This window comes from Vigna unguiculata, chromosome 7, assembly GCF_037176805.1.
Source record: "Vigna unguiculata cultivar grain cowpea cultivar isolate G323 ecotype 2 chromosome 7, ASM3717680v1, whole genome shotgun sequence".
NCBI lineage: Eukaryota > Viridiplantae > Streptophyta > Magnoliopsida > Fabales > Fabaceae > Vigna > Vigna unguiculata.
This window is the reverse complement of record NC_140798.1, coordinates 34,438,179-34,460,841: the sequence shown is the minus strand read 5'-3', so window position 1 is coordinate 34,460,841 and position 22,663 is coordinate 34,438,179. Positions and strand designations below refer to the sequence as shown.

At 32.4% G+C, this 22,663-nt stretch overlaps 1 protein-coding gene and 1 long non-coding RNA gene across 5 annotated transcripts; one reads left to right on the top strand and one right to left on the bottom strand.

The window, feature by feature from the left end:
* Window positions 1–3,266: 3,266 nt before the first annotated feature.
* LOC114190147 (uncharacterized) lies at window positions 3,267–4,789 on the top strand. The gene is made up of 4 exons (XR_003605773.2): window positions 3,267–3,438; window positions 4,032–4,129; window positions 4,224–4,313; window positions 4,609–4,789. It is a non-coding gene; the product is annotated as an uncharacterized LOC114190147 (long non-coding RNA).
* Window positions 4,790–6,737: 1,948 nt separating this feature from the next.
* Window positions 6,738–22,427, bottom strand: LOC114189755 (myosin-11-like). 4 transcript variants are annotated; one of them, XM_028078426.2, is made up of 38 exons: window positions 22,100–22,424; window positions 20,709–20,837; window positions 19,702–19,845; window positions 19,477–19,622; window positions 19,240–19,396; window positions 19,034–19,092; window positions 18,490–18,649; window positions 18,266–18,415; window positions 18,033–18,169; window positions 17,809–17,955; window positions 17,587–17,688; window positions 17,383–17,440; window positions 17,201–17,302; window positions 16,571–16,608; window positions 16,248–16,374; window positions 15,995–16,165; window positions 15,700–15,831; window positions 15,470–15,579; window positions 15,291–15,351; window positions 14,865–15,042; window positions 14,502–14,707; window positions 14,303–14,422; window positions 13,478–13,576; window positions 13,093–13,314; window positions 11,279–11,418; window positions 10,712–10,823; window positions 10,580–10,624; window positions 10,231–10,497; window positions 9,977–10,132; window positions 9,688–9,894; window positions 9,401–9,544; window positions 8,941–9,011; window positions 8,750–8,849; window positions 8,611–8,667; window positions 8,466–8,522; window positions 8,312–8,392; window positions 8,098–8,180; window positions 6,738–7,297 (listed from the first exon to the last, which is right to left on the bottom strand). In XM_028078426.2, exons 1-38 carry the CDS (start codon window positions 22,100–22,102, stop codon window positions 7,174–7,176), a joined length of 4,602 nt encoding a protein of 1,533 aa, XP_027934227.1. In that variant the 5' UTR covers window positions 22,103–22,424; the 3' UTR covers window positions 6,738–7,173. The 4 variants fall into 4 exon arrangements, 3 of the variants coding, with proteins under 3 accessions (XP_027934227.1, XP_085532364.1, XP_085532365.1); XR_014996802.1 differs by lacking the exon at window positions 6,738–7,297 and having other exon boundaries at window positions 8,133–8,180; window positions 8,312–8,405; window positions 22,100–22,427; XM_085676238.1 differs by lacking the exons at window positions 19,477–19,622; window positions 19,702–19,845; window positions 20,709–20,837; window positions 22,100–22,424 and having other exon boundaries at window positions 18,490–18,596; window positions 19,240–19,379.
* Between the last annotated feature and the right edge of the window lie 236 nt (window positions 22,428–22,663).

Genomic DNA, 22,663 nt, shown 5'->3' with positions numbered 1-22,663 from the left:
AACATTGTATTTAAAATAATATGATACAATAATTCAATTGTTATCATAGTATTTAAATTTATTTCTACAAATTTTTCTTGTCATGTATTATGAATGCAATGCAATCATAGACTATATATTAATAATCTTTCTCAAAGTATAATTCTGTCATGAAATAAAAAATAATAATTATATGAGTGCTTCTTTACTTTATTGAATAAAACACAACTTAACAAGCTTGAATCAATCCTAAACTAATGAAATAGCAAAATTAAAAAATTTCAAACTTTCATCTGAATCGGTCCCCGAAAAACCATTTTATAAAATCTATTTTCTATTTTTATCCCTATCTTATTTATTTTTTAATCAGATTTTTATTTTATTTCTATAGATTCTGAAAGATGAGAAATCCAAATTTTAAAATTGGATCACATTTGTATTTAGATTTATCTAAACAACAGACACCCCAAATTTCTCATTTCAAAATTTCAATAATCTGAACTCTAAATTTCTTTTCTGTTCTTTTCTTATTGTTGATCCATCAAGGTAAGTCTAATTGTTAATATAAACAATAATAATGTATAAAAAGGTCTCCTCTTCTGTGATTACATTTCAAAATTCCAATTTTACCCTTTAAAATATAATTATTTATTAAATTTTTTAAAATTAATCATGATTTTTACAAATTCTTTTAACACTAAGAGTATGTTCACTGCAGTAAATTGTTTTTTATTTAAGTAACACACAAACATTTGAGTGATAAAAGAGGTCATAACCAACCTTTTTTTCTTGATGTATATTGCTTAAGTAATTTATATATTCGATACTATGCATGTTGTTATCTTTTATAATTAAAAATTATTTTAATTGCAAAGCTTGTAATCTACTTATTGATGATTTTTTTTAATTGTTACTTGTGTTTTAGAAATATGGAAAATTCATTTCTAATCAAGTTTGGAAATAAGTTTCTAAAACAAAAAACTACCTTATTGAGATGTAGAGTTATGTATGAGAACCATTAAAGATATTAAAACTTCAGTAATGTCAATAGGATATTAGAGAGAAAAAAAAAAAGTAATGGAGAGTCATGAAATACAACTTTGATCTTTGTACTAAATATAAATATCTACCATAACATATTGAATTAATCTATATATGGATATACTTTGATGTTATGTTTTAATAGTAGATGTAACTTTGATCTTAAGTTAAATTTTAATATTTAATAGATGTACTTAATATATGTTTAGAAATCATTAAATTTAACTACGATGAAAATCAAATAAAACTTATAAGCATAGAAATATATTTTTTATGGTGTAGGATTTTATCAGAAAAAGTAGAAATTTAATCATGTAAGTTATTGACTATTTATACAATAATGATTATGGTTAAAATTTTATATAAATTGTGTTATGACGCGTTCATGTGTTGTTGTTCTATTTTTGTTAAGAGATAGACTTAAACCTAACTTAATCCCACAAAATCAGTTTGTAAAGTGAGATTTGCACCCTACTTATATTAAAATTCTGTTAATGTCTAACTCAACGTCACAAAACTGGTTTGTAAGGTAAAGTTTGTACTCCACTTATATATTATGAAATTATTTTATCTCTAATTAATGTAGAACTTCCAACAATTTTTGAATTGTGATTTTGAAATGTTTACTGGTCCTGTTTTCTGACTTTCTCAGCAAATTTTATTTAAAAAAAAAATATAAAAGTTTCTCTTAAAATTCTTCAAAATTGTAATACTCCTTAAATTTAAAATGACATGGCTTTTTTAGCATCTACTAAACTTTGAGTAATTCTTATTTAATTCTAAAAGTAAACATTATGTTAAATTTAAGATGTATTTGTGTATGTAATTATTGTTTCTCTTGGATAATAATTACAGAACAATGCAGCAAATTATTACTTGAAAATGAGAATCTATGTTAATTTGAGTGGTGTGAAGAAAACTTGGCAAGAGGGGTTTTCTTTTTCTTCTTTTTTATGGTGCTGGTTTTAATGGTCTGTACTGTAGCCTTATTAGATTATAAGTGATGATAATTTGCAATGTGTTAGTTTGTGTCTCAGGTTTATTTGTCTTTCTAGGCTCTTCATTTGACTTTAAAAGAGATTCCAAAAAGCACGTTAAAATTTAGGAGACTAACAAAATATAATATGTTTTTTTTTTTCAGTAAATAAATAAACTAAGTGTCTAATGTTAAGAAGAAGCTGGAATCATATGTTATGATTTAAGAATAACATGTGATCTTTGTAAGAAAACGTGCTTTCTGAACAGAATGTCAATTATTTACTGATTATTAATGGACTACACGTTTTAATCTATTACGAGAACACGTTACTCTTATTATAATCCCAAATCAATTCTTTCTTCCGTATTAAAATTTCATAATTCCAATTTTATTTTTTATAATATTATTATTTATTAAATTTATAATTATTTATTAAATTTTAAAAAATTAACGTTTACTTTTACAAAATTTTATAAAATTATTTCTGTTATTAATATAATATCATACGTATTAAAAGAAATTCATATACAAGATGTTTACGTAATAAGATGTTTACGTAATATAAATAATATCGCAGATGAATATATTTCTACGCGGAAATATAATTAATATTAGTGGATGGATCAGAACTTTTCATACGATTTGAAATTCGAGTTGTGCTATTTTTCTTTTCAAAATATTAAAACGAATCTTTATTAGGGTTGCCAATGAAGTGTTTTCACAAGAATAGTTCAACACAACATTTTATAGTCGTAAAAAAGTTGTAGTAACAAGAGTTTAGTTTTAATATATTAACTTATTAATCATTTTACCACATATCACAATTCACAATGAATTTTACAATAAACAGTTGCGTTAGTTTATTTAAAGAGAACAAATTTTGTATACTTTTATTTAATTTTTTAAAATTAAAAAAATAGTTATTTATTATATTCTTTTTACGACTGAATTGTATTTTTAATTATTAATTATATTCCCAGGCTTTAAATTTGAAGAAAATTCAGATTTAATCTTTATTCAAAAAGACAATTTTAACCTCTTAAATTAAAAGAAATACATTTTTTTTTCTTAAAAATTAATGTGAAAGATCAAAGTAATACTTTAATACTATTTTTCATTTTTTTAAAATAAAATGAGATATTAAGTTATTATTTTTCAATACGAAAAATTAAAAGAGTTTTTAAATTAAGAGATAAAATCAGGATCTTCAAAGAGAACAAAAACTTAATTAATTGGTTATTTTAACATTAGTTGTTTCTGAAAAAATCTATGAACTTTTTGTCACTCTCTGGCATACTGTGTAGCAGAAAACATATTTTCTGGGGCAGTTACCATAGCCATACACTGCACACCTTCTACGCTGGGCATCGCCAAGATCAAAACTTTCCACTCTTTGAAGATCAAACCATGTCTCATTTCAACTGGGAGGCTGATAAAATGTATCAAAACCTCTCACTCTTTGAACTTGGAACCTTTTTTTTTTTCTTTCTTGACCCATTTCATTGTTCTTTCTTCTTCCTCTTTGATGCATTCTGTTTCTCTATTGGTGACTTCTGTGTCAGCTTTTTCCTCTTTTGTTCATGTTTTAGGGTTTAGGTTTTCATGTGATCATGTTGGTTTGAGTTCTTGGATTTGATTACACTCCCTTCTGTCACTGTTCACAACTTCTTGGGTTGCAAGACTTTTGCATTATCTGCGTTTTATTACTTTCTCGAGTTGCGCCTTTGATTTTCTTCTGCATTTCACCACAAACATTGTTTTTTTTTTTTTGTTGTTTTCTGTTCATATGCAATCTTATACGTCCTTTGGGTCTTTAACCTGTTTCTTTTAGTCCTAAATATTTAATTTATGATGACAATCTGTCTTGTAGTTATCAACTGTTCTTTGCATGATATGGCATACCTGGATATTTTATTTGCAATAACAAGATTTGGTTGCTGTGTGGGTCTCTGGCCATCACTTATTATTTTATTATATTTTGCTCCACATTTCTAATTAGCTGTGTTTGTCATTTTTGGGGGCTGGAAAACAGGTTAGATTTATATATCTACCATTATCTTACGAAGAGACAATTGCATACTACTGCAAGATTATTCAAGGCCGAAGCAAATGTTTCAACGGGTTCTGTTGGTAAGATAATATGAACATTCTTAGGGGACTGAAATAAGGTATATGCAAATGTTCTAAGTTGAATTTAACCTTTACTTTTGGCCACATTCCTCAGTTATAGAAGCACCTTCTGGTTTTCTCTTTGAGTGGTGGTCTGGGACATATATATTGCCAGGGCAAATCAGAAGCAGCATCTTACAGTAAGGTATATTTCACATACGTTAATTACTTTGTTCTCTTCCTTGTGATTAATTCTTTGTTATCCTACTTAGTATATGCTATTTTATTTATCTTCCTGCTTCTAGTCTTTCTGTCATTTAAGAATGATTCGTCCAAAGGAAGATATTAAGTTATTATCTTCCTGATTCGTCCGTCAAAATTAAAAAATCTTTCTGTCACAAGTGTTTTGTTAGTTTCTATAAATATCTAGTTAATTTAGACAGAGTTGTTTTGCAACTGGTCTTTCTGAATTTTAATTTTAATGAGAACGTGTCTGACAGATACAAGTGCCCAAGATGTCCAAACCTCAAAATGATCCCCTTCTGCAATCGGGGACAACTTGTGGAACACTTCTCTATGAACTTCATCACATAGTTACCGAACAGAATTCATTCAATTCAGAAACTATTGTAAAAACTAATATTGGTTAAACAAATAAAAAAACAAAATATTAATTTGAAATCTTTAAATTAAAGAGAACACATATATTTTCCATCAAAATAATTCAAATGAGTAAATATATTAACTCTTGGTCTTCTGGAACTAACTCCATTGGAAATATGAATTTTTGTTGAGTTAAATTTGTCATGAACCAACATTATACAACCCTTAGTGATTCTAGTTACATTTGAGATATAGACATATTGCAGTTAGACTACTAAGGTAGGCAAATTTGGATAAAAGAACAAAATGAGTGCAAATATCTGTGAAAACATATAAATGCTGCAACATTGCATAATGAGATAAAGATTTAAAAGCCTAATTGTTAAAAAGCAAACTTTAAATCGTAAGAAAATACTCTATGTTAATATGTTTAAAGTTCAATATTTTTCCCAAAATACATGAAAAATGCAAACTTTAACGTCCTAAAAGGAAAATAATTTGTGTTCATATGTTTAAAGTGTATGAAGTTTAATACTTTTCCCAAAATAGATTAATTTTAAGCCGTAAAAACAATATCATAAAGAATAACTATTAAAATTTTATTTTTTGCACAAAAAGAAGACAGTTAAGACACATAAACAAATGTTGCATAACAGTAATAAGATAAAAGTTTGCTCTTTTGACAAAGAAAATCGTTATATGAACAACATAAAGATTATAAAGGATAATAAATAGATTTAGTTTTTGCACAAAACGAAGAGAGTTTAAGCTGTATAAACAAATATTTCTAATCGTAATAAAGTTTGTTCTTTGACAAAGAAAATCGTGATATAAACAACATAAACAAATACAAAAAAAATCAAATCCTAATCGTTAATCGTGAAAAACGAAAACTTTAATCCGATAAAAGAAAAATATCTTATCAAATCTACATAATCAAATTTGAATTTTTTGAAGGCAAAAATAACAACATGAAGATGTGTTTTGTAAGTAAAAAAGAAAAAAAAAAAACTTAATTTGAAATCCCAAAGAAAGCGAAGTTTAGATCTTAACGGATTTTATTTCCAGAGGTGTAAATTTTGTCGTTTTTGGTCACCACTAGACTCAAACTACAACCCCAATACCAAGTGCAATGTATCAATTTGGCAAACCATGACTTCAAAGAGTGCGTATGTGTGTGTTCATAGAGCACGAAAAGCATTTTACAGTGCATTGTATCACCATTTGGACGAACCTTAAAATTCTTAAATTAACAATGATACTGATTTAATTTTTTGACTCTCATTTTTTTCATGTTTACATGATTTAGTGTGAATCATTTATTAATATATTAATCTATCTTTTTTTTAAAGAATCAATGACTCACACTAAATTACATTAAAAAATAAACGAGGAAGATCGAAAGTATGTACCATATATGAAGACAAAAACGTTTGAAAAATGAGAAATATGTCTAAGAAAATATGTACCTTTTTTTCTAAAACAGTATGAGAGAGACATGTGTGATGAAGGCGTAGAGCATGACAATGAGAGAAGTTGTTGTTGTTTGCTGCATCCTATCAGTTTTCTTCCTGTACCCCATCGTCACAGCTTCCTACAGAAAATATCCAAAATAGGAGTGGGTGTATTTTCCAAAAAAGTGGGTGAGTGGCTACCAGACAAATGTTTCCGGAATTGATTTAGTGTATTCCGAAAAATAAAATCCATAATGATGGGGTGCCTGAGTAATTTAATGGGGGCGGAGGAAGAAACAGCCATGACAGAATTGTGGAGCATTTTGAAAATGGAGCACCATGTTCTATGCACTAGAGAAGCCCACGATAGTCCCATTAGATTCCTTCTAGCAAGCTTTTATTTATTTTGATTTTCAACTTTTTTGGCAAATTTCTGCAACTTACACGTATCAAAAGTTTCCAAATGTATTTCCCCGATTGTTATTATTATAGATTATAGATACCGAGAGAGTGGATTCATTATTCAAGAATTCGTCGTGATAAGATAAAATAACAAATCGAAAATGAAAATGTACGACGAAACATGTCCATATAAAAAACGAACTTTTGTTACCACATTCTAAACCATGGTCATGGACTTCATTCACTACCATAATTAGGTAAAATTCCTATACTTGTTTCTAGATACAAAATCTTATTCCAAGCAAAACAAAGTGCTCAGAACTAAAAAGGTTCATAAAAAATGAGGATGAAAACTTTATCGAAAAAGGCTATTACAGTATTATTCCTTTTACTCTCAGCCCAAAAATCCACTTGCACGACGTGATGATCTATGTTTTGTCATCCATCACTACGATGTAAATTTTGGTATGTTTAATACAATGACTTGTTCTGACAACCAAAGTCAACAGTTCAAGCACAACCATGATAGCATCTAACTGATGTGACCTGGTAACTCCATGGTGGTGGGTAACAATACTGGTGGATCAAAATCTACATCAAAAGCTCTCAATCTGGGCGCGGCAACAAAAAGCTAAAGCCAGAGTTTTCACGAATTAGTGGCGGGGGCTCTATATCTGCAATATCTATCTGTTCCATTGATTTCGATATGTCGTCAACAGAAAACGGAATGCTGCACAAAATAGATGATTTCACATGGTTAATGATACAATGTCACGATGCATATTTTCAAGAGGATTTATTAAGAATACAGGCTCTCAAACCAGTATTCATGTAAATTTGGATAAACTTTTCAACAAAAACATGTAAGAGTAAAATATAAAATAAATGTAAATTAAACTTTGCATAAATTCAGCTTACACAACTATACTTTTTCAGAAGCTCCCTAGTCCAAATTGTTCGTCAGCACCAGTAAATTCACAAAAACATGACATTCTTGCCTTAAATCATATTAAGTTTTCTTAATTAAAAACCTCAATCCAAGCTACGCCTTGGTCCTCACTTCCTGTCCAGATTAGCATATTTTGGAACTAGATTTATTTATTTCCCTTTCTACAATATTTCTGGAAAAAGGAAACATTGTCCTTAAAATCGCTACACCAAGCACGCTTTCTGCCTCGGGACACAACAAAGTAATCTTGCAGTTAGGGTTCAGCTGAATGCATGTGATTATAAGCTTGGTAGCTTATACATGAAAAAACTGTCTATTTTCCGTGTAAGCGTGTGCGTGTGTTATTCTGGTCAAGTCAGGGATCACAACTTTGAATATGAGAATAATTAAAGTCAGGGATCACAAATTGAAAACTTCAGGACTGCCACAAGCTTAACTAAGTTTTATATTTTTCTTTATTTAGTTTCAGTGCATCATGGTTAAACTAATCAGTAAGAATTAAAAGTGAGTGATATTTTGCAAGAATATTAAAAATAGGAAAACCTCAACAACTATACAAGAACTAATGATATCTGACTGACCTTGAATCATCATCCAACAGGAAAGAGTTACTAACGGCATTATTTGAATCTTCAGTCATCAATACTCTCATATTGGATATGACCTAGATGAAAACATTAATACCGCAAAGCTCAGCATGGTTTTTCTGTACATCTTATATTTGAAATTATCGTACTGCTTTCTAGCATGGATGATTTTAAAGAGCTTAAGTAAAACTTTTCTGTAAAAACTTACATCAGAGGACACACTATGCGTTCCATATTTGTCATCCCAGTACATGGTGCTTATCCGATATAGTTGCTGTATACTAAGGACCTGTACACAGGAACTGATAATGGTAACTATACCATAAAGTGAACTTTCAATGACAAATATTTTTTCTACTTACTGGGCACAGGTCATGACTTATTTCATCCAATGTTTTCTTTGGTTTCTGATGAATGACCTAAAACAAAGGAAAAATCATTTGTATCCCCTCTGACAATTTGCAAAAAAGAGAGCCAGACGGTAGGGAGCAAAAAATAGACCGATACCAGAAATCCAATAGCTTGTCTAATATGTTTGAGCTCATCCCAGGCAGAACCTGCATACTGAAATTTTTTTGGAGGGCCGAAGATGTTAGTACATGTAGTTAAAAGAACTGCAGAGAGCAACATTGCAAAGTAAATGCACCTCATCTGTTGCCTTATAACACCAATGCTCCAATTCACACAGACCAGCTTTGACATATTCTCCATTACTAAATGAGCAGCACTCCCGTCGTAAAAGAAGACTAACAAAAAAAACGAGATGATTAAAATGAAAATTCCAATATACCGAACAGAAGTTTAAAACGGGATATTAGAAGTGCAGAACAAACCAACCTATTAAACAATTGTACATTGATGAAAGAAAAAATTTGCGTGAACACCTTACGAACTAAAAAGGGAGGAACCTGCCAAAATTAAGCCGCAAGAAATTACAGCACTAAATAAATGAAAATATAACAACTTCCAAAGAAAGGCAAATAAAATCATGTTAGAAGAATATATTATGCAATATGAAGACCAACCTTTTTGTTCAAAAATTTATTCGAACGTCTAGGTGAATTATCAAAATAAATCTCCCTTTATTTTAAATCAAAGTAAAGAAAAAATATGTAAGTTGAGAAACAATAAGGGAGGTCATGTAATTTTATTAAATTTTCAATAGAGGTATACGTAATTTTATTAAACTATATTTAACGGCACCAAAAATATATGTAAAGAGCAAGAAGTATTATTGGCACATATTGCTATGAGGCAAAAGCACAGAAAGAATGCTTCCAAAAGAGATTATACTAACATGATTAGCTTTCAAAGTGTTTAAAAAGTTTCCTAGGCTCTTCACTATCCCCTGCCAGTGAGCAATCAAGGCGCGCTGGGCTTCAGTGTTTGCAACAGAACGTGATGATCCCTTGACAAGGCTTGCTCTCGATGTTCTTGGTGCCTATCTCGTCACATACCAACAGTGATGTTTTAAATGAATGATATTCCAAGGAAATGTGAAATATATAAATTGGAAAAAAAATTATAATTTTAAAGTCTGCATTATATTGTAGAATCTACACATTAAGGAATAAACTGTCACACCTGGATGCATAATCCGAGCAAGGGAGAAATTTCTTTCTTCAAATTATCACGAATCATTCCATATATCTTTTCCACATATGCTGTAAGCTGCTGTTTGAAAAGAAGGGCAGGGTACTTGGCTTCAACTTGTCTTAATGTATCTACTCCTCTGCTTGCGCTACCATTGACTAGGGAAAGGTTTACTCCAGCTGGAGTTCCACGGAAACTCTGGAAAAAAGGAACAATGCTTACCTGAAGAATAAAAGATTTTCATTGGGAAACAGTTCATTAAGTCAGAAGCTATGCTTACTTGAGTCATCCTCCCAAACAAGGTTGCAGATGAAGAACGGCGGCGTTGCGGAGCCATTCCAGCAGCACCACTAGCCTTGAGTGTTCGCTGGAGTAACAAGAGAAGTGTAGAGGCATTGGATAACCAATAAGCCAAGACGTCATTATTATCCTGGGTCTGAAATTCGAATGGAATCTATCAGCAACTTGAAAGTGTTAAGCTGAGAGGAACAAGAAAAAGAGGGCACTAGCATGTGGAAGTTGCCTTTTTCACACCTCAATTGCATGGCCAATAGTTTGGATGATACGATCAAAAACACTAGTACGCTCAACTTCAAAAGATCGCCAGTGCAAGAGGCATTTGTATATGATACAGGCAGCAATTGGTCTGTTCCCAGCAAAGCCAAGATGTTGTGCAATACATCTGATAAGTAACTCTTGATTCTCCTGTTGTTTCTCATTTAGTGACTTTTGTGGTTTATCATCCAAACCGTCGGAGGGTTCCCTCCGGTGCATTGATGCGCTATGCATTTCCTGATTAGACTATTAGGTGGCCAAGAAAAAGTCAAATCCATATAGACGTACCCAAAAGCAATAACAACGAATTTGTAATAGATGTATTTACCATAGGTGTCTTTGCTTCCGGTATAATATGACCACTTTCAGTTCTCTATAAGGACAGACAAGAAACCACGTTAAATCAATGTCAAGCTTATTATTGTTTCCGGGCATATAATATTTTTTATTGCAGGATTACCTGGATGATTGATCTTGAACGTCCTGAAAGGAACTTGTTAGGTGCCATGGACACAGCTTGTTGACGTAGTACCTGATTCTCTGATTCTAAATTAGTAATCTTCTCTTCTAGCCTAATCATAGAATTATGAGATTTCAGTTAATGAAGAGTAGGCATGATATGATGAAAATTTTAAATTAGATATAAATTATTCTGAGATATAAAGGAAAGATAAAGATAAGTTTTTGAACAGCTAGCCGATGATATTATGGAACATTTTACGAAAAAAGAAGTCTCTAAAACAAAGAATTTGGCACACAAGTTTAGACAAGCCATCCAATATTTTCTGGGTAGATCATCACTGATTAAAGGGTGACCCAGTGGACAAGGCTCCCACTACCTAGTAGGGTCTGGGTATAGTAAATGTACACAGCCTTACCCCCATGAACAGAGACTCTATCCAAGATTTGTGCTAATGACCTCTTGGTCACAGCTAACACCTTAACAGTGAGCCAGGTTCGCCTTTGAAAGGCATCATTGATTATTTCTGGAAAAGAATTACATTAGGTTATTCATTATTTATGTTACCTAGTCAATGATTCTTGAAGATGACGACCCTTCTTCTCCATGTCTTCTAGTCTTTTACCTCTCTCATCAATACAAGCTTGGGCTTCATTGTATTTTCTTTCAAAGTCATCAGCTTTCAGTTTCTCTGACTCAAGCGAGGTCTGTGTGAAGATATAGCCAAGACAAATCACTTAAGATGAGATTACCACTATATGCTGATAAAAAACATTGGTATATCACCATAAGCCTCGGACAAAAATTATGCTCCATCATCAATTTTTAATAAAATTATCTAAAGACATTCAAAAACATAAACATTTCCGTTACATAATTTTTGCACTCTTATTTGTCCATCCAATCAAATATATAATCCTAATGCAAGTTATTTGAGTAGAGATATAACCTGTGGCTAAGTGCCTCCACCTAACCTCTTAATTTTTTAAATGATTTGTTCTTGACATTTTTACATTGTATGGAAGCTCCATAACATGAAATGTACTAGTAAGTTTTAGTGCAATCATTATCATCCTTTACATGTAGTACATTTAAACATGGTATGGAAGCTCCTAACCACCCTCATTCATTCTTCACAATCATTCATAATTGACGTAAGTTTTAGTTTAATGTGCACACGTCAAAGGACATTTTGTGGGTGAAGAACATCACTCTATCAACTAGCATCAACTATGTTTTTCTTCCATAATGAAGAATTTGATTCGATAATATTGATAATCTGAAGAGAATGAAAATTTATCTTGCTGTTCCCTAAATCAACCAGAGAGAAACTTGCTTTGTTGTATCCCTTTATATTAAGGATCTATAGAATGTTAATGAAGTAAAGAATAATTTAGACTACTAGTGGTGTTTCATGATAACAAAAAACACAGAGGTGGATCAGCATCGTATCAGAGAAGCCTTGGCCAGTCTTGTTATACATCTTGCTCACACATCTACTACACTACAAGTAGCTGATAATTTTACCAAGGCTATGAAGACAGAAGCACAGGTTTCTTATTGCCAAAAATTTGTTGTTGGTTGGAAAACAGCCTTAATTTGAGGGGAGGGGGGGCGGTTCATGAAATTAATGGCTGTTAGAGGGCTCATATTTATCACATGAGTTTTAGGCTGGGCTGTCATAATCATTATTGCCAACTGTATAGACATAATCTTATGAATATATCTGCTTTCTAATAAATCAGCACTAAATATTTGAAAAGATAGAAAAGATGCTGAATGGCATTTAATAAGACTAGCGCGAAGAGAGCAGTTCAATTTTTCCAAACACAACTTCCTAATCCTTTGTTATGGTTCTTCAGATTTCTTAACACAATAGGTCTCATCAAGTTCTGAAAACATGTTTGGTGAGTTGCATATTAGGCCTAGTTTGGATTAACTTTTCAACAAGTACACTTAAGAAAAGAAAATAAGATAAAGTGAATCAAACTTTTCCCATAATTAATCAACTCATGCACATGTTTTCACAAACTCTTTCATTAATTTCTTATAAATGCTTACTAAGAAATATATCCAAAATAAGCCATAGGCTAGGTTGCATAACTGGATACATGTCCGGAACAAAAATATATAATTTGAATAACATCCTCACATTGAAATTCTTTATGGTCCCAATCAGATATAACAAATTCCAGATCTGAAGTTTTTTTCTTTTTCCTTTACCAACTAACCAATGAAGAAAAAGAGGCTACGTAATTAATGTACCATTCTAGGAATGATATATATCACTGAAAAAAAATAATGTAAGAAATAAAAGCTTTAAACTTTAAATGAAGCATTTTGTATAGAAAATGATGCATCCTATGACTGAACTTTCTTACCTTTAGGCTCTCAATTTCTGCTGTCAGTGTCTCAGTCTTCTGTGTATCTTCAACAATAACCTGTGTTTCTTTAATGACAGGAGATTCTTCTTCAACAACCTTCTTTACATTCTCTCTCTCTTTGATGAGCAGAGCATTAGTTTCTTCATATTTGATCTGCAACTCTTGCAATGAATTCTGCAGTTTTGCTATCTCCTGAGCTTTGGATTCTTCCAAATTTGTCTGCACATGATTCCACATGGCTTACTTTATGCCTTACCAGTTGTAAGGGTACTTAGTAACTTGCAAATTTTTCCTCTTAACCTTTTTTTTTGTTTCATATTTGTACAAGAGATCATCAGAACAACAAAGTCCTTCCAAAAGTATATCTATCCACAGATCTTACCTTTAAACCTTTTTCTAGTTGGAGACGCCATGTTAGTTCCTCCACTCGTTTTTCAAGTTTATCCTTTGCTTCTTGTAAGGCACCAGTTTCTTTTGCGGCCTATAGCAAATGGAAACAAATGTAAACTTAGAGAGAAAAAAATTATAAAGATATAATGAAACCAGAAAACAATATAGGAAAGGTGAGGTTTATGCTACTTTATTATGAATTAGTCAAGCACAGGCAGCTTAATCGGTTAGATCAAGGTACGGTTAGTTTTAGATTCGATCATTCATATCATAAAAAGGAAAGAAACAGTAATGTCACACAACTCTCGGCTCAGATCCAATGTGGACGCGATATTCTATTTTGTAGATTTCTCAAGGTCTACTTTGTATCTATTTCATTTCTTTCAAAATAAAATATGATAGTTGTTTATGAAATAAAAATAAAAAGGGGACAATTTTATGTCTTCTATAATCACAAGTAAAAAGTTAAAGCCAATTTCAATCTTGGTAGATCACAAGAGAGTTTTGTGTTCTTATGTTGTTTTTCTCTCGAAAAAGATAACAATGATGACAACGATGATGATGAAACAAAAAATATAAATTATGTTTGTATTTACTTTTATGATTTAAAACTCAACTTTACAATAAAACAAATTAATCGGGTGACAAATAGTATCCTTTTCCTTTTGTGGCATAAATTATGTAGGAAGAACATGTTACGTCTTTAGTCATATATATATATATATATATATATATATATATATATATATATATATATATATATATATTTGAAGGATCTACTTAATCTATAAGAATCATAGTAGACATAGAAATATACCATTTTCAGTTTCCTAAGTTCTCTCCTGGATACACGCCCCCTCCATCTGCACTGTGTAACTATTGTACCTTTCTTTAGCCTCTTATAATATATGGCAGCTTTGTGACACCGCCACCGAGCCTACAATTTTTTAGAGAGAAAATTATTGAACACTGATTGCTCTAGAGGATGATCCAAATCATTTAGTACTTGACGAAACCTGAATGATGATGGAAGCTTTAGTCTGCTTCCTAAATCTGAATTCCTTGCGAGCAGCAGTGGCCCTTATGGCTCGTTGCAGTGTAAGTACTGCCACATGAAGTTCTTTATAGGCTTTCCTAGCTTCGTGTCTGCGTATGTTCTTTTGAATTTTCACAGCAGCAGCTTCCCTTCTCAAATGCTCATACTGTTTACATGCAAGTCTTCCTATAGATAATATATCATATATCTTAAGAATAACATCTAGTAATGAGGTCTCCTACAGATCTAAGATATCTGTGCTAGTTAGTGACGTCACGCTATGAACATGGCTGCATTTATCCTAACAAATTAATGAGGTTATTTCCCTATCGAAACAACTTACCTCTCCACCGAGACTGCACGTATATGGTCTTCTTACGCAGTGCAAGATAATGTCTGCGAGCTTGATGGGTTCGTACACGACGTTGGATAACTTTTGCTGCATTACTAAGTACTTGAGCTCTCCGGGCATCTAATTCAGCCATCTGACCTGCTCTCAAGAATACCTTTGTTTTTCCAATCTACAACATTTGAAGCCAACCAGCGAACATATGAGCAGGGCATAAATATTATACACATATGCACGTTATGACATACTAGACCCAGATAATATTAGAAAGTTAAGTCTGAAAGAGCCGTTAAAAATTAATGCTAAAAATGTACACGGATAATAGTTGTTCCCAGGGCCTAAAAGGGATTTACAGCAGAGGTATGAACAACTCGACAAGAACACGAACAATAATTGTTCTGGTGCAATATAAAAAGTTACCTGATATCCTTTAAGCTCCATCTTTTCCAGAATCTTTTGGCAAGCAGATTTTTCATCACAGCTACTCACAGGTGAAAAACTTGAGTTAGCACCATGCCCAAGTTTGGTACAAAATATTTTAACATTCAAAGCGAAAATTTTCCTCCCAAGCATAGAAGATAAACTAAAAGAATGCATACTTTGCTTCCATGGTCTCTGGGGCAAGGATGCCAAATCTGTTTATAAATTCAAAGAAAGCGCGACGAGTAGGGTAGCCAGCACAACTGATTCTGATTGCCTCCAAAACACCCTATAGGGGTAAGAGTTAGGAACAGCAGATGGGGTAAAGACTTCAAGGAATTACGGATATACTTTTGCATAAACCATATTCTAAAGAATGAATAAAGGAAATACATAAAAGCATACTCACACCACAACGAAGTTGTTGCATAATATTGACATTCTCAAAAATTGCAGGCTTGAGGAGGTTGTTTGGTTTCACACATCTAATGTAATGGGGTTCTGTAGAATTTAATGTGTCCATTAGGCTTTGTAGTTGTAGCTGCACCATTCAGAATTTATTAGCTTCTAGATAATAAGAATGCAGTTCAATTGTAGGTAGTGAAGGGAGCTTGTTCACATATTCATTATTTGAATGATGCCTTAAAAACTAGATTACAATGAAGTCCTAAAGTCTACAATGAAGACATGGAAAGGAATGATACCTTAAAACGAGAACCAATTGAAGAAAATTTGGAAGATTTTGATGTCTCTTCTGGAAGTGGTGGAAAAAGGCCAGATACAAAAGAACATTTGGAAGCACTCAATAAATCTTGATGTTCTGGAACCACATAATCCTTGTTTTTGTCTAAGAATTGGTCAGACTGGTATAGTACCTGCAAATTGACGAGGGTAAATTTGAAAAAACAACAATGTCTCATTCTGGCAGCAGCGAATGCTGAGATTAGTCATTCATACCTCCCCAGCATAATGAGCAATTGTGAAATCCGTTCGAGACAATTTTGGCTTAATAAAGCGCTTGTGATTCTTAAAAGTTTGATAAAGCTTGTTTGCAAATGTTTCATGAGTTGATTTTGGGAACATGCTGAAAGACAAAGGCAGAAGGTAAGGCAAGAATGATGGATATAGGTTATGTTATTTAACAAGGGGCTATAGATTTTAAGAAACTAGAAAGAAAAACTGGATCATGTCTACTTTTACAAACTAAAGGTTAAAAATTAAAATCATCAAGCAAGCCCCAAAAAGGAAAAAGTTTTCAAGAGGAAAAACCAATATTTTACCAAGCTTCATCGAGGAGAGCAATGATTCCCCCAGGTTTCTGCAAAAGCAAAATCAATGTAAAACATTATAACAAGAACAAAAGGCAGGAAAAGCCTAACGAAGGATTGAATTAGGATGTAAAATGGGCCCAAAGTAATATAGCATGATGGAAGACTACTCGGAAATAGAAATTCCTTAATTGTATATTTACTTTCATCAAAATAATATAGATTGTGTAATATACTCCAATAATACATAATAAAGATATCACAGTTCAGTTCAAAAGGAGCAAGAAAGAAACTCGTAAACTAATTTTATTTTCATCACACATTCCTGTTCCCCCTGCTTCTCTTACTTTCTACATGTACGTAGCTATTATGTGAATTTTATCAACCATTTCCAACTTGGATCAATCGAGTATTCATTATTAATATATAGGAAAGGTATTGTCACACTAAATAGACAGTGGGAAGAACCTATATTAGATAGTTAAAAAAGCCGGCATTGAACATATCATCACTAAGCATATAAAAAACACTACCTTTCAGTTTCATTAATGATCCGAATAATTAAATAGAAGGCTTCCAACTAAAATGAGTTAATATACTCAGTCTCTGGAAGAAAGTGGGAAATAAGGATAAAAAGAAAACCTTCTCAATAAGGTCCAAAACATCTTGATTGTCAACAAATTCAATGTAGCTCCAATTGATCTCCTCCTTTGTATATTCTTCTTGTTCCATTTTAAACACGTGCTGAAAGTCATCATCTTAATCATATTAAATACAGAAATAGCAAAGAAACTTGAAGTGCATAATTTGTTCATAGACTTTGCCTGATTGAAATGTTGCTGCAACTTCTCATTTGTGAAATTAATGCAAAATTGCTCGAAACTGCAGAGCATGATAAACTGAAAATAAGTTACAAAAGATTGAAACTTGAGAACAAGTAGAGGTAGTTGCTTTCAATATCTTCAGTAATGCACTCTTGTGAACATACTAATGGATAGATATGTTTATTCTTCGAAACTATATATTACCTGTTAGCTTTAAAGCTTTCAAAACCATAGATATCAAGGACCCCAATCAAAGATTTAGATTTGGGGTCTTGTCCGATTGAATTATTTATCTTGTCCACCAGCCTGTTAGAAAAAACATACATGACCCAGGAATCAAAACCAGAACCCTGCATCCTTATGTTCAGTGTGTCTTACTAATTAGACTCTAAAAAAATTACTGAATCTCCATTTTCAGTATCTTACCAGTCAAATAGCCGAGAATAAATTGTTTTTGCCAATCCATCTCTACTCACTGCTGCACTCTGGGGGTCAAGGCTCCTTTTGATAACTTCTTCAGGGGTGATCATGACACGCTTACATAATGCATCTTCCAAGGCATCAGCATCACACCTGATCCAATATTGACAATCATCTTAAAGAAACTACAAACAGTACAAACACAAGTAATGATATAGCAATGATCATACATGAGAAGCTCAGCAGTTGTTTTTAGGTGGAATTTGGCTTTGTCATCTTTTGGAACCGATGAGTCAACATCTTTTCCTTTGGTGAATTCAATATTACCAATATGAAGAATTGCAGCAACAACTCTGAAAATGGCTTCCTGAGAACAAGGAACAGGACAAATCAGAGAGGTGGAAAAATATCATTCTATATTCTAGCAAGAAAGAAGCTACATTAGCTATTCTTGAAGAAATACCTGATCTTTTTGACTTATTCCAACAATATCCATAGCTCTTCGAGTGGCAAGATATTCACGAGCATCACTTACATCAGCCAGTTCATAGCATTTTGACTGGTTTAGGTAGTGAAATGATTTAGGATTTCCTAATTTGTATTTCTCAATTTCCTGTTAGCAAAATTTCCAATGACTTTACATAATTAAGAGAATCAGTAGTAAGTAGATGATAGACAGAAAGCCACCTCGTGCGGTGCAGCGCAAAGAAGATAAAAGCAATGGTAATTCCTTTCAGGATCATTAATTTGGCAAACCCGAGATCTCTCTAGAAGATATGTTCGGATGGCTGCTCCTGATATTCTTCCACTTTTATCAAATTGGATCTCAACAAATTTACCAAATCGACTGCACCATTAACACTAGGAGAATTTGAAACCAACTCTATGGTAATAGCTTGCACATTCTCAGTATCATGCAGCAGGTTATATTATCAAAAAATAAATTCTTTTCTGGAACAAAAATTTGATTAAGAAAGGCATCATTGTAACTTCCCTTCTTAGAATTATAATGACTTATGGCAATATGACGTGATACTAAAAGTAATGAAATGAGAAAAAAAAAACGGAGGCACAGTTAATCCATAATTTCAGACAAGCAGTACGAAGGGAAGCACAAGGAATCCTTCATGGCCCACATGTCAAAAAAACTGATACAAAAGATAATTTATAAACCAGAAATCATAGAGAATAAAACCCACAAAATTCTTTATTTACCACGCTATAGACTCACCTAGAATTGTTATTCCTAACAGTTTTAGCATTCCCAAATGCTTCCAGAACTGGATTTGACTGCACTCAAATCAATCAATATGGAAGTCTTGAATGAGTTCATATCAGAAGATAAGAAAAAGGAAGGTTATTCGGGAGGGGGAGGGAGCATGAGAATGGGAATTCTGTTAGAGTTAAAAAATTTGAGTGTTATTAATTGAATCATACTTCAAGAACTTGTTGTTCAACTGTTCGTCCTTCGGTACCAGCCCTACCACCTAAGAAAGCAAGGTACTGCATAAGCATTTTTGTAGTTTCAGTTTTACCGGCTCCACTTTCCCCACTGACTAGAATTGAATTGCTTTTTCCTTCATTAATCATCGCCCTGTTATTAAATAAATATATCAATTTAATATTTGCTTCAATTATAGAAAAAAAAAATCAATATAAAAAAATTAAGATTACCTATATGCAACATCAGCAACTGCAAATACATGAGGGCTTAATTCTCCAAATGGTGCTCCCTTGTATTGTTGCATCATGTGCGCACCATAAATATGAGGTAGTCTTTGGAATGGATTTATAGCAATCAGAATATTTCCAGTATAAGTCTGCAAAAACAATAGGTAGCAACTTTTTCACTTATAAACTTCACTGTATCTCATCACATTAAAGGGAAGAAATCCTTACGTATATTTCATTCAATTCATATCTAGCCTTCAAGTTCTGCAGGACTCCAGGCTCATGCAAATAGGACAGTTTAGTCATATCGTCCACTCCACCAGGGGGAGCTTCCATATCCTTAGGATATATTTTTGATAAATTTGCATTAACCTTGAAATAGCCAAAATAGAAGAACAAGTAATAATTCAGTTGTAATCTTTGGCCTAGTAAGTCACGGTAAAATTTGCTGACTATCAGTTAGCAGTAGAAGCATGAGAAAGAGTGAGTTCTTCATCAATGAATGAAGTAAAATGCCTTCAGAAGTCAACAAATAATAATTATTTTTTTACTACAGAGTTCATCAGTAAAAATAAAACAGGAATACAGTAAAGACACTGACAACGATAAATTTATTCAAGACTCCAATGACTTTGATGGTGGATTTTCAACATGAAAACAATGATTAATACAACTTTTGATGGATCACAATGATAATTTGAATACCAAGCTGGGAAGTTCAGTTCAATAATGAAAGAAAGAAGGCTTATTTATGGATCTCGTTACGTTTTAGTTTTTCTTAAGCTATTTTACACATTTTGTGATCTACTTGAAGCTAAGATACAGCTGACTAGCAGTGCTTTCTCTTTTTTAAGTTGATCATCACGTAAGCAGTTTCTACGTGTGTGTAGAGGGGCAGCAAAACTAAAATAAATAACATGGGGACATAATGTAAACTTAATTGTTTGTAGAGGGGCAGCAAACTTTTTTGTTTTCAAAAATTAATATATAGGAAAAAAAATGAGGTCAAACCCTTACCTTAACATTTCACCACCCCTAAATGAAAGGTAAACCATTTAACTATTGTGATACAATAAGACAAAGTCTTATTTATCAAGACAGGATGCCGCTTATCAATGACCCAAATTGGCAATAAACCTACCAATCTTCTTCTCGAAATAGATTGGATATAAAGGCAAAAAACATAAACTATAAAATACGGAACCAAGTAAATGGCAGTCTGACAGTCTACAAACCTTTTTTCCATTGGTAGTTTCAATTTCAGCATCCTTTCCCTTGATTTTTAATACCTGTCCATCAATCCAAGATACCTCTGGGTCTTCAATCCAGACATGAGAACCAACAATAATATTCACGGGAGTCCCCTGCAGGTGGAGATATGGAATAATCTTTTATTACAATTATCTAAGATCTCATTACGGTCTAAATATGTACTATTATATTATCTTGTCCGCAAGAAAAGCTAGCAAGAATTGTACATCCATTTCTCCCATAATGTTTGCCTAGAAAGATCTAAAAATTCCACACGAAACTAAAATATGTATAGTATACCGATAGCACAAGTTTCTTTCTTATAGTTAGTTACACGGGATCAGTAATACTAACAGCCGAATAAAATAAACCAGAATGTTTTAGCGTAACAACCAAGTAGATATCACATTGTAGAAAAGTCAGTCAGCTTAATCAGAGTTAGCTACTAGCTGGAAGACAACATATCATATTTCTTGCCCAATACACCCGTTTCTACACATAGATAGAGAGATATTATATTTTGACATTTTGAATCTCGAAAAAATTGCTTTACAAGAAATCACAATCTACAAGTCTAAGTCAATGCTTTTCAGAAGTAGAAGTCCAACATTTTTTTGGCATAAACAATCACGAGTCACAACCCACAATTCAGGATCTTGAGCTCTATTAATTTGAAACTTGATATGCCAATTAAATCAAAATTTCTTCGACCCATTGCTATCAAAAGAATACAAGTTGAAAAAATTAACCCCTTCTCTAACACATCTGGATAACATGTCCAATCCATCCACTTCACACAGAACAAACCAAGTGAGATTTGTCTGCAACCATTTAATGATTTATCACTTTTTGTTTCATAATTTATCCACTGTTGCCATCATATATCTGAGCATGCTGCCTAAGTAGCCCAACTCCATCGGAATGCAACATCTCCAAATTCTTATTAAAAAATACAACACTAAAAACACCTAAGAAACTATACATAAGTTTTGTCCTACAGATTTAACCAGTAAACTCTCCAATCCTTTTTCCCATACTTATCCAAGATCCTAATGTGCATTAATCATGGGAGAGGATCACTATATAAAACAGGTATGAATTGCACAGAATCACTTGACTTAAAGCTTGATGATCCATAACACATTCTCAAACATCTAGTCCGTAGTTTCATTCCATCACATACGACGACGCGAGTATTCTTTTTTTAAAATATAAAACAAACAGGTGATCCTGTATTTTTAATTTTTACATATAAAACAAACAGGTGATCCTGCATTGATTCTGCATGCGACTATCTAAATAGAAAGAAAAATCCATTAAGTGAAAATGACGAAAATTGAAAATGGCGAGATAAGTGTTTGAATTAGAAGCATACCATTGTCGCGGTTCATAAAGAGAAGGATAAAACTTAGGGATCTGATGCTGCGATTTGAATGAAATGTGTTGAGAAAGTGGGAAAAGATGAAGATGAAAGTGAGAGGAAAGGGAAAATGAAAGGAGAGAGAAGTGGAAGTGAATGTAGGTGAGGATGAGGGTGAGGGTGTGGGTCTGGATCCATGAGAAGACATTCTTCGCAAAGCCCTTCAATTTCGGCACCTTCTTCTTCTTCCCTTTGCTTTCGCGCCAACTCGTGGTTCCTAATCCTTATGTGTTTCGCTCCTCCCTTTTTAACCAATTTTCTTCTCACTCCCTTCCCTTCTCTTTCAAAGCTCAAATACTGTTACTTCCTAACGTAACCATAATCTTCACAATAATATTCAATTTACTTTATACATTTATCCATTTGGTGTGTCCCATTGCATTATTATAACTAATTTTAAAAAAATGCATTAATACATCTAATATGTAAACTTCATCTACAGGCAAAAGAATATTATATATATATTAGAATTAGAAAGAATTAAATAATAATTTTTTATTTCTTATCTAATGTTATAAT

Bases quoted from the DNA above. Each gene is read 5' to 3' on its own strand.
- LOC114189755 (XM_028078426.2), bottom strand. The intron at 16,609-17,200 runs GTTTTCTTTTTA...TTGCTTTTGCAG, and splicing joins TTTTGGACCTTATTGAGAAG to AAACCTGGGGGAATCATTGC. The intron at 15,043-15,290 runs GTAACTTTTTAT...CAAATGTTGTAG, and splicing joins TGGAGCTTAAAGGATATCAG to ATTGGAAAAACAAAGGTATT.